Source organism: Panthera onca, chromosome A3, assembly GCF_046562875.1.
Source record: "Panthera onca isolate mPanOnc1 chromosome A3, mPanOnc1 haplotype 2, whole genome shotgun sequence".
NCBI lineage: Eukaryota > Metazoa > Chordata > Mammalia > Carnivora > Felidae > Panthera > Panthera onca.
The window spans coordinates 116,864,052-116,877,785 of record NC_138341.1 but is presented as its reverse complement, the minus strand read 5'-3'; the positions used below and the strand labels follow the sequence as shown (position 1 = coordinate 116,877,785).

General features: G+C 39.6%; 1 protein-coding gene across 4 annotated transcripts in view; it reads right to left on the bottom strand.

The window, feature by feature from the left end:
- Window positions 1-13,734, bottom strand: part of PHF20 (PHD finger protein 20) — a 147,247-nt gene that overhangs the window by 47,104 nt on the left and 86,409 nt on the right. For all 4 annotated transcript variants that reach the window (XM_060616764.3, XM_060616780.3, XM_060616772.3 and 1 more), the window contains one exon: window positions 274-552. In XM_060616764.3, coding sequence (XP_060472747.1) covers window positions 274-552 — 279 coding nt within the window. The remainder of the gene's footprint in view (window positions 1-273; window positions 553-13,734) is intronic.

Sequence of the window (13,734 nt, the reverse complement as noted above, 5' to 3'; positions counted from 1 at the left end):
ACTCACGAACCGTGAGATCATGACCTGAGTCCAAGTCAGGTGCTCGATGACCGAGCCCCCCAGGTGCCCCCACTACTGTAGTTCTCGTTCCTCCAGGAGGGTCACAGCCCTTCGATGTAATTCCTGAGGATCACTTGTCTGTTTTCATCTTTTAAGATTCAATTGGACCAAACCAACTTAACACCTTCTTCTGTGTCAGAAATGCAAGCAGTGTGACCTGAGCAACAGAGAGTACTCTATAATATAGATACAACATAGAACCAAAATACTTACTTGGGGAACTGGCAGAGACCCGCTTCCTGGTCAGGCTCTCCTGGCTGGCCTTGTCTGAAGCTGAAGAGCCCCTCGTTTGGACCTGCCTCTTTCCTGGGTTCTCATCTGGCTCTGGTGACTTCTCCATCCCGTGGAAATACTTCATGTGATAGTGCAACAGTTTGGCCTTGCGGAAAAATTTTAAACAATCCACAACCTTGCACCTGAACTTGTGATCTAGGTCGACAGCTGGGGCTTTACATGTCACAAAATCATCTGTTTTCTTAAAAGTATTTGTTACTGAAAAACAGAACAGAAACAAAAACAAAGATTCCTCGTGCTTATCCTACTTATGACAATACATGCATTACACACGGCAACAAAAAGTGAAAGAGCAGAAAGCATATGGAGACAGAGACATCAGGCAGCCATCACCTCCCCAGATTACTGTTTGGAAAGAAAGGATACAACTTCAGGATAAATAACAGACACTCAACCAAGATTCATCTTCTGAATGAGAAGATCAACATGTTTTTGTTTGCTTATTAGATCGCTTCTCGGCCTTTTGGCTAAGATCAAGTGTTTGCTTATTAGGCAGCCACACAACTTCTCAAGGTTGTAGACTATAGGGAAAGAACAGGAAAAATCCTTAAAAAAAAAAAAAAAATCAGAAACCCAACCCAGTACTTAATACTCTTGACTTAGAACAGATTCAAACTTACTACGATCCTAATACTTGTGTGTGTGGCCAAAACTAGAGAATATTCTGGGGGGATCTTTTTATAAAACCAAAGGGATCTCACAATGATTTTTGTACAAAGAGAGTGTAACTGTTACAAAAGTTTTTGATATTTTGCTACTATGTACTTTGTTTGAACAAAGGACTCAGTAAGAAAAAAAAAAGATAACCAAATGAGTGGAGCTGAAAGGCATGAGGAGAACTCAGGAGGACTCCATGATCAAATTTAAAGAGGCAAAAACAGTTTGAAACGCGCCCTCTGCCCCAAAAAACAAACAGAAGGCAACAATTTGCCATGTATCAATGACAAAAAATAAAGCTGTAACAAGAAATTTATGTGTGTTGGAAATAGTTTATTGAAGACTCCTTTCATAATGCCCTCACCCCAATGAGAGTAATCCCCTTAAATTCAAATTTTCCTACACTCTTGATTAGGTCACCCAAGAATATCCTAAAAAGACTTTTCTTGGGTGAATCAAGTATTTCCCAAATACAATGATACAATTTCCATTAGAAGCAGATAGCATACTGAACCTTTGGTAAATATTAGGATTACATTTTCAAATACCATTCCACAATCAGAAGAAATAAAATTCTTAAACTCAATCTAAATCAAGTCAACATTTCCAAATCAGCACTAGGGTAAGATTACAAAACTGGTACGTTTGATGATCTGATGGATGCCACTATATGGGCATTTTAAACAAGTTAAAAAAAAAAAAAATACACATACACACACACATCCTAAAGCAGAATGCCTTAAAATCACTTTTTATCTATGACAAGAGATAAAAGAAAGAGGTTCAAATCAATAAGATGCAGTTAAGAGGAGACAACTAACATGAAACCAAATGGAATACATACTTAGAAACATGGGTGTACTGAAAAAGCATGTCAGTGGAGAAATTCAAAACTCAAACCTCCAGGGGCACCTGAGTAGCTCAGTTGGTTAAGCGTCTGACTCTTGATTTCAGCTCAGGTCATGATCTCAGGGTGGTGAGATTGAGCCCCACATTGGGCTCCACACTAAGCAAGGAGCCTAAGATTCTCTCTCCCTCTCCCTCTGCCCCTCCCACCGCTCACACACACTCATTCTAAAAACAACAACAACAAAAACCACCTCAAACCTCCAATACATCCTAAAATTATTTCTTAAATTACAAGTGGTTTCTCTGGAATTTCCTCCTCTTGAGCCTATTAAGCTGAACCATATGAATTTGCCATTTTTATAGATTAATAAAGTTAAATATTGGCTATTTCATATGGTTCAACCTAATAATTCCTTTTCCATTTTGACGGTCTCCAAAATCACTGCAGACAACCCCACTAACCATCATATGAATAAGGTAAGGTCCAACGTCAGAGAGCATCAACACCACCTGCCATCTGAGAACTACAGCAGTCAAGCTCAGCTATAGTAAACTCATGCATCCTTTGGCTTGTGTTTGTAAGCTGTGGTTATTGTGATAAGTTGACTTATAATGGAAAAGAACAATGCCAAAATACAAACATCTTTGAGTTAAAAAAAAAATATTAAGGGTTGAAAATAATGAGAACTCCAAACCAATTCCATGAAAAATTACCATTCTCTCTATTCAAACACACTGGACCTTTGTGTACACACCACTGGACATTTGCATAAGGAAAAGACAGGACAGTGGCTAAAAGTGTGGGCTCTGCAGCTGGACAGCCTGGTTCAAATCCTGACTCCTTTACTTACTCCTCCTGCCTCTGCTTCTTCTAGTGCAGGGTGGCGAGATTAAGGGTAACTCCTTCACAGAGCTGTGAGACTTAAATGAATTACATGCAAAGATCCTAGAAAAATGTCTGGCATATACTAAGTGCTCAATAAATATTGGTCCTTACTATTATATAGTATAATTTTAGACTTATAGTCCCATTGTTTACAAATGGGACTTATGAACAGCTTTTCAGGAATTAACCTGCTCATAAGCAGGATAGAAGTCCACACCATTCTCAGCCTCACTGAACACTCATGCTAGCGGCAATATGGCATAATGGAATCAGCTCAACTTTAAATTCCAGCTCTTTCATTAGCTGTATAAATAAATTGTAGATATTTTTCAAACTATTTCGGATTTGGTTTCTCATCTATGAAAGGGAATATATACCACCTATTTCAAAGAGATGAGAGAAGGCTATAACATATATATATATATATGTGCTTGGCACAAAGCAGTTCATTTCAAATATTAAATACATCTTGGTAAACAGGCTTATGTCATTTATGGAATGAGGCTAGAGACAGCAATTATAATTATCAACCAAAGTGAAAACAGCCCTCATAAGCTCTGGCTGAGGACATATCACTCTGTAAGCACTCCCATTTTTCTGCATCCTTCTACAAATGTGAAATCCAAATGAACCACAAGATTCCTAGTCTGGCCACTCAGTAAGATTATTACCCCCACCTTTCAGAACATCTTACTTTTACAAACATAGACAAAGGGTTTTTGGTTTTGTTTTTTTAAATAGTCACATTACATGGTGCTGGAAAGTGCCAGCTTAGTCCACCAAAATCCTGAACTATGTGCTGTCTGCCTTTTTTTTTTTTTTTTTTTTAAGTTTATTTTGAGAGAGAAAGAGTACACTAGTGGGGAAGGGGCAGAGAGAGAGAGGGAGAGCGAGAATCCCAACCAGGCTCCACTGCCAGCACAAAGCCCAACATGGGGCTCAATCCCACGAACCATGAAATCATGACCTGAGCCGAGACGAAGAGTCAGCCACTTAACCAATTGACCTATCAGGCATCCCTGTTTTGTCTGCCTTTTTAAAACACTAATTGAAGTGCATTTCCATTTTCCTCAAATAGTTTTGTCAAACTACATGTTGGAAGTTACACACTTATCCCGAACAAACTCCATCAGGTTATTTTAATCCAAGAATTTTGTAACTCTTGATGCTGTAATTCTATACATTTAGGTCTTTAATTTTTTTTTTTTGAGAGAGAGAGAGAGAGAGAGAGAGCGAGCATGAGTGGAAGTGAGGGGCAGAGGGAGAGAGAGACAGTATCTTACGCAGGCTCCATGCTCAGAATGGAGTCCAACATGGGGCTCAATCTCACTACCCCAGGATCATGACCTGAGCAAAAGTCAGGAGTCAGATGCTCAACTGACTGAACGATCCAGGTGCTATATCCTAGTTTTTGCATAGGACAGGCAACACAAGCCCTCTGTATGCACAATGAAAGTTGCCAGTTCAGCCAGGATAGGTCACATGGTTCTCTGTTTGGCACACCTCTCTCCCATGCAAACCAAGCCCTGCTCATCCTTCAATTGCCACCTACTTACATAAAGCTTTTGCCTTGGCCTCTCAGCAGAAAAGATTTTATCCTGCTTTCTCTGAATTCCCGTAAGTACTTTATGGAAAATAAATCTTGTGGTATCTATCCCTTTCTATCTCTATTACAGGTGGTTCTGCCTTCTTTATTCTAAAATGTTGAAATGGGGGACAGGTCCCATTCTTTACTTCTCCTATGATACTTACCTTAGTGTATCACAACATTAAACAAGAGAGCTGGCCTCTTTTAAGACCATTTCCTCACCAAATGGGAAGAAAAATACTTATTTCACAAGGCCCCTACATGTTTCCCTGAAAACCCATTATTAACTACAGCAAGTTACTTGAACATTAGTTGTCATCATGGTTATCACTGACCTTATAGCTGTCTGTTTAAAACAATCAAAGTTACCGGTGGTGTGTACACAAGGATCCCAGCCAGGAAGCCATGTATCAGTGGCACAACCTGAGAAATTTTAACATCCAACTGCCCTTTATTAATCAAACACTGAAGTGTTAATGCTAATAAAAGCACAAAAGAGATAGTAAAATGATACACCCAGCAAAATGTTTTACATTTTCAAAGAATTTAATATTAGAATATGCACAGTATGACTATGCTAAAGAAAACCCACAAGAGAAATACGATCAAAACAAAACATTATGCACAGAAATATGATATACAATATAATAATATAAGTAATGGCAACATTTGCTTATGAGACTTCAAGTAAAAAGAACTGTTTTCTACTTTTCCATGCTTGCTAATAAGGTATAATAGCCATTACTGTCCTCACAATAGAAAGAATAACACAATGTTTTCATATTTCTGTATCATACTACTCCCCAGAACAGTGTTCCTGTAACCAAAGAAACATGGTGCTGGAAGCATGGTCAAGAACCAGGAGAGCAGCTGGCTGCCCTAAGGGCCCACTGGGCCACAATCTGCACGGATCCCACGTCTCACACAGGTGTGTAACTTGGGTCCCAATAGGACTTTATCTGTAACATATGTCACTGATGGCACCAGCCAGCTAAGTGACATCATCCACTCTGGGAAACTAGAGTTTTTTGTCAACATTGGGAGCAGTTACCAGGAGACAAAAAGCAGAAAATATGTAAATTAAATCCTCCAAGGAGCCGGATTCAAAAGCTACCCTCTGGGTAGTGGGTAAATCACTGGAACCAAGTTACTCCAGTTTTTTAAGGAAATGGTATGGAAATCAGTATTTCAGTAGTTACCGGTATTATCGTTTAAATGGTCTGTGCTCTTCCTCATGTTTAATAGATTTCTGTTTGAAGAAATCAAGGCAAAGCACAGAACTCTCCCCTGGGCTCCCAGCCTCAAAAATCTCAAGAGTCACTCTTGGCTCTTGCCTCTTGCCTCTCTCAAAATTACTTCTATACATTGCTATGCAGAGAAAAATGGTCCACAGAATTTGAATTTGCTTTTAAGAATGGTAACTCTTAAGGACTATTTCCTTTACTTTTGGGAGGAAAATAAATTACAAAATTTATCCTAATAATCCCTGCCTCCAAGTATTCACATCCAAGTGTAATCCTTTTCCCTTGAGTGTGGGCAGAACCTGTAACTTGCCTCTAATAGAATAAGCAAAGTCACTTTTGTGATTATATTATGTAATATTTAACATGTACTTTACTAGCAGGTATTCTCCTTTGAAGTCCTGATGAAACAAGCTGCTATGTTGTGAGCTACTCTCCAGAGAAGACAAGTAACTTGTAACTGAGAGTGCCAGCAAGAACGTGGCCTTGAATGACAGCCCACAATGACAGCCCACAACGAATTGAATGCTGCCAACAACCATGTAAGCCTGGAAGCAAATCTTTCTCCAGTAGAGTTTTCAGATGAGAATGCAGCCCTGGTCAACCCCTTGACTGCAGTCTTGCAGAGGACACAGGTAAATTCTGCCTGGACTCCTCATCCACAGAAACTATGAGAAAATAAATGTGTTGTTTTAAACCACTATGTATGTGGTAACATGGTTACACAGTGACAGATAATCCAGAATAGGATCAGAAGCCCTCTCATTTTCTATATACTTGAGTAAAGCTTTATACTTTCCCTTTTATGATAAGCATACATTAATCTTAAACTTAAAAAAGTTTTTAAACTATGTTTTCTGAAACATGGCTTAGAAATAATATCCTGTTTGACCCTTTTTTAAACACCCCCATTGCTAGTTCCTCAATCCTCACATTTAGAAGATTATGATGGTGATATTTAGTCTTGTTGACCATACTCAATCTGGCATTCCAAGCCCATGTCAATCTAAATACCATCTTGATCTTGCTTTCCAAATTCATCTCCCATTAATAATCCACCATGAGGCCTTAGTAGCTGCCCAGCCAACTGCTGGCCCCAACAACTGCTTCATGCTCTCATGGCTCATACCTCCACTCAGGCTTTGCCCTCTCCCTGCCATCCCTCGCAGGCTTGGCCAAGTACTCAATTCTATCCAAACTCAGCTCACTCCATGAGCAGGAAGGTGTCCAGATGGCCCTGGCTCTCAGGGACCACATGCCATCAACTCCTGGCACAAATGACTACCTGATGCACCCCATCTTTGGCACTTCAGATCTGTTCCTATATCCTATCCTTTATGACTTCTCCAGCCAAAGAATAAGGGCCATTTCTCATTGTCTTGTATATGTACCCTCAGCACCATGCCCCAATACAGTTGGTATTTTTACTAGCAATGACACCATGTGATCCCAATAGTTTAATAATTTTTTGACATGTACTTCAAATACTATAATAGGTAAAACATTTTTCAGGTCTGTGAAGGAATAATTTTATCAGCTCTGAAGCAACAAAAGGCAATCAAAAAGAAACATGAACAGATTTAAATATTCACAGCAAGTCCAGTCAAATGCATCAAATAAAAAAACAAAAATGTCCTTAATTAGAAAAACAGTTAAATAAATTATGGGAAGTCTGCATTATGTAATTCTAATCAGCTATTTAAAAGAATGAGGCAGCTCTGTATTTACTGATATAGATAATTTCAAGATATATACTAAGTGAAAACAGAAAGTTGCCTAGTCCAGGGGCACCTGGGTGGCTCAGTCGGTTAAGGGTCTGATTTGGCTCAGGTCATAATCTCATAGCTCATGAATTTGAGCCCTGCATCAGGCTCTGTGCTGATAGCTCAGAGCCTGAAGCCTGCTTCAGATTCTGTGTCTCTGTCTTTCTTTGTCCCTCCCCCACTCACACACTGTCTCTCTCAAAACTAAACATTAAAAAAACAAAACAACTTATCCCTAAGGATTAAAAAAAAAAAAAAGTTGCCCAGTCCATACCATAGTGTATGACCCTACGTATGGTGACAAGTGGGGAAAAAAGATATTATAAAAATGCATATATAAAAATGCAGGGGGTTGCCTGGCTGGCTCAATCGGGGGAGCATGCAACTCTTGATATCAAGGTTCTGAGTTTGAGCCCCACATGGGGTATAGAGATTACTTAAAAATAAAATATTTTAAAAAAATAAAAATAAAATCATTTTTTAAAAAGTGCTCACAGAATGAAAAAGATACAGGACCCAGTTTGAAAGGCTCCCACTGGCCAAATCTGGAACAGTGGTGGGTATTAAAATAATGACAGACACAGATTATAACCCACAGAAGAAAGTAAGAATCCATGAGTCCATGTAGATACAAATAAGGAAAGAGGGAAAAGCTCTTCATAATAAAAAATACAACCAATAAAATGTAGAAGAAATTAATAAAGTTAGAAATCACCAGTTGGCAGCCATTACAGTAAAAATTATTTCAGACAGGGGCACCTGGGTGGCTCAAGTCATGATCTCATGGTTCGTGGGTTCCAGCCCCACATCAGGTTCTGTGCTAACAGCTCGGAGCCTGGGGCCTGCTTCAGATTCTGTCTGTCTCTGCCCCTCCCCCACTCACACTCTGTCTGTCTCTGTCTCTGTCTCTCTCTCTCCAAAAATAAATAAACATTATAAAAAAATTTTTTTTCATTTGTTTCAGACAAGAAATACCAGGATGCCTGGGTGGCTCAGTAGGTTAAGCATCTGACTTCAGGTCATGATCTCGCAGTCCGTGAGTTCAAGCTCTGCATCAGGCTTTGTGCTGACAGCTCGGAGCCTGGAGCCTGTTTCAGATTCTGTATCTCCCTCTCTCTCTGCCCCTCCCCTGCTTGTACTCTGTCTCTCTCTCTCTCAAAAATTAAAAAAAAAAAAAAAAAAAATTTAAAAAAAATTAAGAAAATAAAAAATACTAACAGATGCTAAAATAATAGGTGAATGTTTCATGGAGAAACAAAATATTTATATAGCCTCAAAATAACCTCTCACAAGAAATTTATTAATTATAAAGGGAAAAATAATAGCTTTACAGAACAGATAAAACCCTAGCCAAGTGATCAAAGTTGACATCACCAATAAATGGGACAAACAGGTATCATGTGCCTCTTGATAGAATGCACTTAAAAAGAACATATCACTTACATGGTATTTCTTCTAAAAGTCAATAACCTAAAGCTAATCCTAAGGATAGAGCAGAAAACACCAAATTAAGGGACATCATATCCTTTAGAAATGTCAAGTTCATGAAAGACAAAGAAAGACTGAAGAATTGGGCTCAGGTCATGATCTCACAGCTCGTTGAGTTCGAGCCCCACATTGGGCTCTGTGCGGACAGCTCGGAGCCTGGAGCCTGATTCAATTCTGTGTCTCCCTCTCTCTCTGCCCCTAACCCACTCGCATCCTGTCTCTGTCTCTCTCAAAAATAAATAAACATTAGAAAAAAATAAGAAGAAGAAAGACTGAAGAATTATTTCAGATGAAAGGGGACTAAAGAAACATGATGATGAAATCCAATGTATCATCCTGGATTGGATCCTGGTCAGAAAAAAGTTTTTCCCACTTTTGCCATAATGGACATTATTGGAACTGAGGAAGTCTGAATAAGGTCCTTATTTTGATAATCACACTGCAGTAATACAGGAGAATGTCCTTGTTTTTAGGAAATATGCACTGGAGTATTTAGGGGTAAAATTCTGCAACTTATGGCAAGACAACTCAGAAAAAAATACTTTTAAAAAATAATAAAGCAAACACAGCAAATTGCTAACTAGTGGGGAATCAGGTTGAAGACATATAGGAATTTTTTGTACTAATTTTCCAACCTTTTTTTTAAGTTTCTTTATTTATTTTGAGAGAGAGAGTTGGGGAGGGACAGAGAGAGAAGGAGAGAGAGAGAATCCCAAGCAGGCTCACCGCTGTCAGTGAAGAGCCTGATACGGGGCTCAACCCCACGAACAGTGAGATCATGACCTGAGCCGAAATCAAGAGTTGGACGCTTAACCAACTGAACCACCCAGGTGCCCCTCCAACTTTTTTACAAGTTGAAATAATTTGAAATTATTTCAAAGTAAAAACTTGCTAAAAATATATGCAGAGGGGCGCCTGAGTGGCTCAGTCAGTTAAGCGTCCAACTTCAGCTCAGGTCATAACCTCACAGTTCATCAGTTCGAGCCCCACATTGGGCTCTCTTGCTGTCAGCACAAAAAAGCCTGCTTTGGATCTTCCTTCTCCCTCTCTCTCTCTGTTCCTCTCCCACTTGCTCTGTTTCTCATTCTCTCTCAAAAATAAACAAATATATACCTACAGATGGGCACCTGGCTGGCTCAGTTGGAACTCTCGATCTTGGAGTTGTGAGTTCAAGCCCCATGTTAGAGACAGAGTTTATTTAATTAAAAAAATAATAATATATGCAGAAAAAATCTATATATGCAGGAAAACTACTCTGAGGCCACAGAATAGCTAAGTGTGGGAGGAAAACCACCCCACCAAGGCTATCCCCTAGGTGCAAACCTCTGCACTCAGTGCTCACAAAAATCACTGAGCATTTATTCCACAAGATGGCAGAGTTGCCCCAAATGCCAGAGCTGTGTTTGGAGCTGATAATGCCTCTCTGGACTAGAGGTGTGCTGCCTTCCTTGGCTCCTCCTCCTGCTGTTCAAGAGCTTCCTTCACACAGATTTCCTAGATTGTGACTCCGTCCCAGGCTAGAAATTCTAACACTGGCACCAGCTCAGGACACGATCACTAAATAGTGACTAATGTGACAGCATCCTGACCTCAAGGGACCCTGTTGGATGTTTCTGACGATGATACCGCCCTCCTTCCTGCTTACTTACATAATACATTCCTGATGAATGAGTCCTCAACAAAACTCTCTCTCCCAGCCATCTTCTAGATCATCCTGTACTCACCACTAAGTCCATGTTCCAAAAGAAACACCAGAAACATCATTCCATTTCCAGATCAACACATCTTCCTCCCTCAAATTAAAGAATTCCAAAAGCACCATCCTGTCTGGAGTACTGTCATCACTTGTACCACACACTCTTCAAACCTGGCCACCCTACTACGCCTCTTAAAGTATACACACTACTTTAACAAGTACCTTCAAGAGCTGTGGGAATCTTGTGTCACATACTATGCAACTTCTCTAAAGACAGGGACTATGTTCACTTCTCAATTTATATAGCACCCAGCATTTCATCAGAGGGCTTTAGGCACTCAGTTGGAAAATGGGAGTCACAGACTGTATCACCAGCAAGTAGAAAATGTGCAACTGTGGCTAAGTCACTCCTTTTGCCAACTATTAGGCTCTTTGCCCATAAAACAGAATTAGTAGTGAAAAATTAGAAAGAGTTTAAATATTTTTCAGGAGGGGATAGTTAAATAAATCATGGAATACCCATACAATAAAATAAATTATATGTAATTGTGAAAGGAGATAAGAACTGATGTGGAAAAATACCATAAATGAAAATGGCAAGCCATCAAATAGTATAAGAATATGATTCCATTATTGTGTTTTTTAAAACTTATCCTTATACATGTATGTTTGTATATGCACCAGAACCATGTCTGGAAGGATGGAAGGCCGGCCATACACCAAATTGTACCATGGCTCCTTCAAGAGTGAGAATGCTATCCATATAAAGGAGGACATTTCACTTGTTTTCTTTTCTTTTTTTTTTTCTTTTTTTTTTTGGAGAGAGAGAGAGAGAGAGAGAGAGACAGAGAGAGAGCGCGCGCGGGGGAAGCAGGGGGAGGAGACAGAGGATCTCTTCTGTCAGCACAGAGCCCGATGCAGGGCTTGAACTCACAAGCCATGAGATCATGACCTGAGCCAAAGTTGGACACCCAGCCAACTGAGTCACCCAGGCGCCCCTACTGAATACCTTTTATACTTGACCAGAGCAAACAGATCCACTGGAAGACTTATTTCTTCAGTTAAGTAGTAATATTTAATTAATTGGATCATTCATTCCATTACCTCAAGTAATTCAAGTCAATTACTTGAGCATTTCTTAGGTACCAAAACTTTGAGAGGAAGAAAGGAAAGCTGCAGGAGGTTAGGAAAACACAGAAAGTTACATAACAGATTTCTTTGACCTCAGGGAGGCACTTCTAGGAATGGATTGTCCTCGATACTCCCAGTTGATAAATGATGAATAGCATTATTGATTGACTGCCCAGCTTAAATATTTCTAGATCTGCCATAATGTTGAAAACTCTTTTTCAAAACAAAATTTCAAGTAAGTCCTTTTTTTTTTTAAAGATTCTTTTCTCTTGTGCACATGAGTGGGGGAGGGGCAGGGAGAGAGCCTGAAGCAGGCTCTGTGCTGACAGCAGAGAGCCCGATGCAGGGCTCAAACTCACGAACTGCGAGATCATTACTGAACCGAAATTGAATGCTTAACTGACTGGGTCACCCAAATGCCCCAAGTAAGTCCTAATTTTTGATGTAGTGGTTCTTTTTTTTAAAGATTCCTGTTGGATACGGGGATGAAAAAAATCAACATATATGAACAGAGAAAGAATCTGTTTTGAAAATTAATGTGAAAAGGCATTTTATTTTGTTTTCTAATGTATTTAACTAAATCACTTCAGTTATTTATTAATTTTTTTCATTGAAAAACATAACATAGCAAGAACAAAAGGTCATCCCAGACTGTGTGGACTTAGTATAACCATCACTTTTGAGTAATGAGGAGACAGCAAGTTTTTCTTAATGTTGATTTTTAAAATGAAATGTGATTTCTTACAATCAGAACACTAATTCTTTATGAGTATTAGTTCTTGATGAATTTTTATAACTACTCTGAATTAAGGCAGCTGGGACTCTTTTAAAAAATTATTTTAGGGGTGCCTGGGTGACTCAGTCGGTTGAGTGTCTAACTCTTGATCTTGGCTCAGGTAGGGACCCCAGGGTCATGGGATCGAGCCCCATGTCGGGCACCACGCTTAGCGTGGAGCCTGCTTGGGATATATATTCTCATTCTCTCTCTCTCTCTCTCTCTCTCTCTCTCTCTCTCTCTCCCTCTCCCTCTCTCTCTCTCTCTCTCTCTCTTCCTCTCTCCTTCTCTCTCTCCTTCTCTCTCTATATCCCTCTGTCTCCCCGCCTCCTCTCCTTCCCTCTGTCTCTCTCCCCCACGTGTGCATGCTCTTACTCTCTAAAATAAAAAATTTTTTAATAAAAAATTATTTTATAAAGAGTCATTTTGCAGATTTTCCCCCCATAAATTTCAAAAATAATACATGCCAGGAGAAATTAAAACCAAGTAAAAGAAAACAAAAGTGAGGGGTGCCTAGGTGGCTCAGTCGGTTAAGCATCCAAATCTTGGTTTCAGCCCAGGTCATGATCTCACGGTTGGGGTTCGAGCCCTGCATCTGGCTCTCTTCTGTCAGCACAGAGCCTGCTTTGGATTCTGTGTCTCCTTCTCTCTCTGCCCCTCCCCCAGTTTGCGCTCTGTCTCTGTCTCCCTCTCAAAAATAAACAAACATTTAAAAAAATTAAAAAAAAAAAAAGATGTTCACTAAAAGTGTGCAAAACGAAAGCCGACAGATAAGAGCATACCTGCTGTGCTTGCAGGACAGCAAGAAGGCCATGTGGCTGCAGCAAAGTCAGCAGAAAGGAGAGAGTGAAGAGAGGTAACAGGTGACCAGAAGAAGCAGGGTCACTACAGGCCAATGTAAGGACTTGTGGCATGCATGAACAAATACCAACATTTCTGGACAGTGCAAGACATGAGTGCTAGCTTTATTATTCTTATTCTCTTCTGGATTTCTTTTCTAATTTATGAATATAAAAAAACCAAGTTCCCAAAAAGAGTATACTGAATGAAGACAAGATCACTTCCATAAATAAGGTAAAAGATACCAACAAAATCCTTGGTGAAGTTCGAATAAGGTCCTGATTTTGAGAATTGTATCATGGTATTGTAATAAATACACACCAAAGTATTTAGGAGCAGAATTCTGCAACTTATTTTAAAACAATTCAGAAAAAATACTTGGAAATAAGATAAGGCCAAAGAATACTAGCTAAGTAGGAGGAAAGCAACCTTACCAATACAGAGATCCAGGTGAACACTTGAGGGC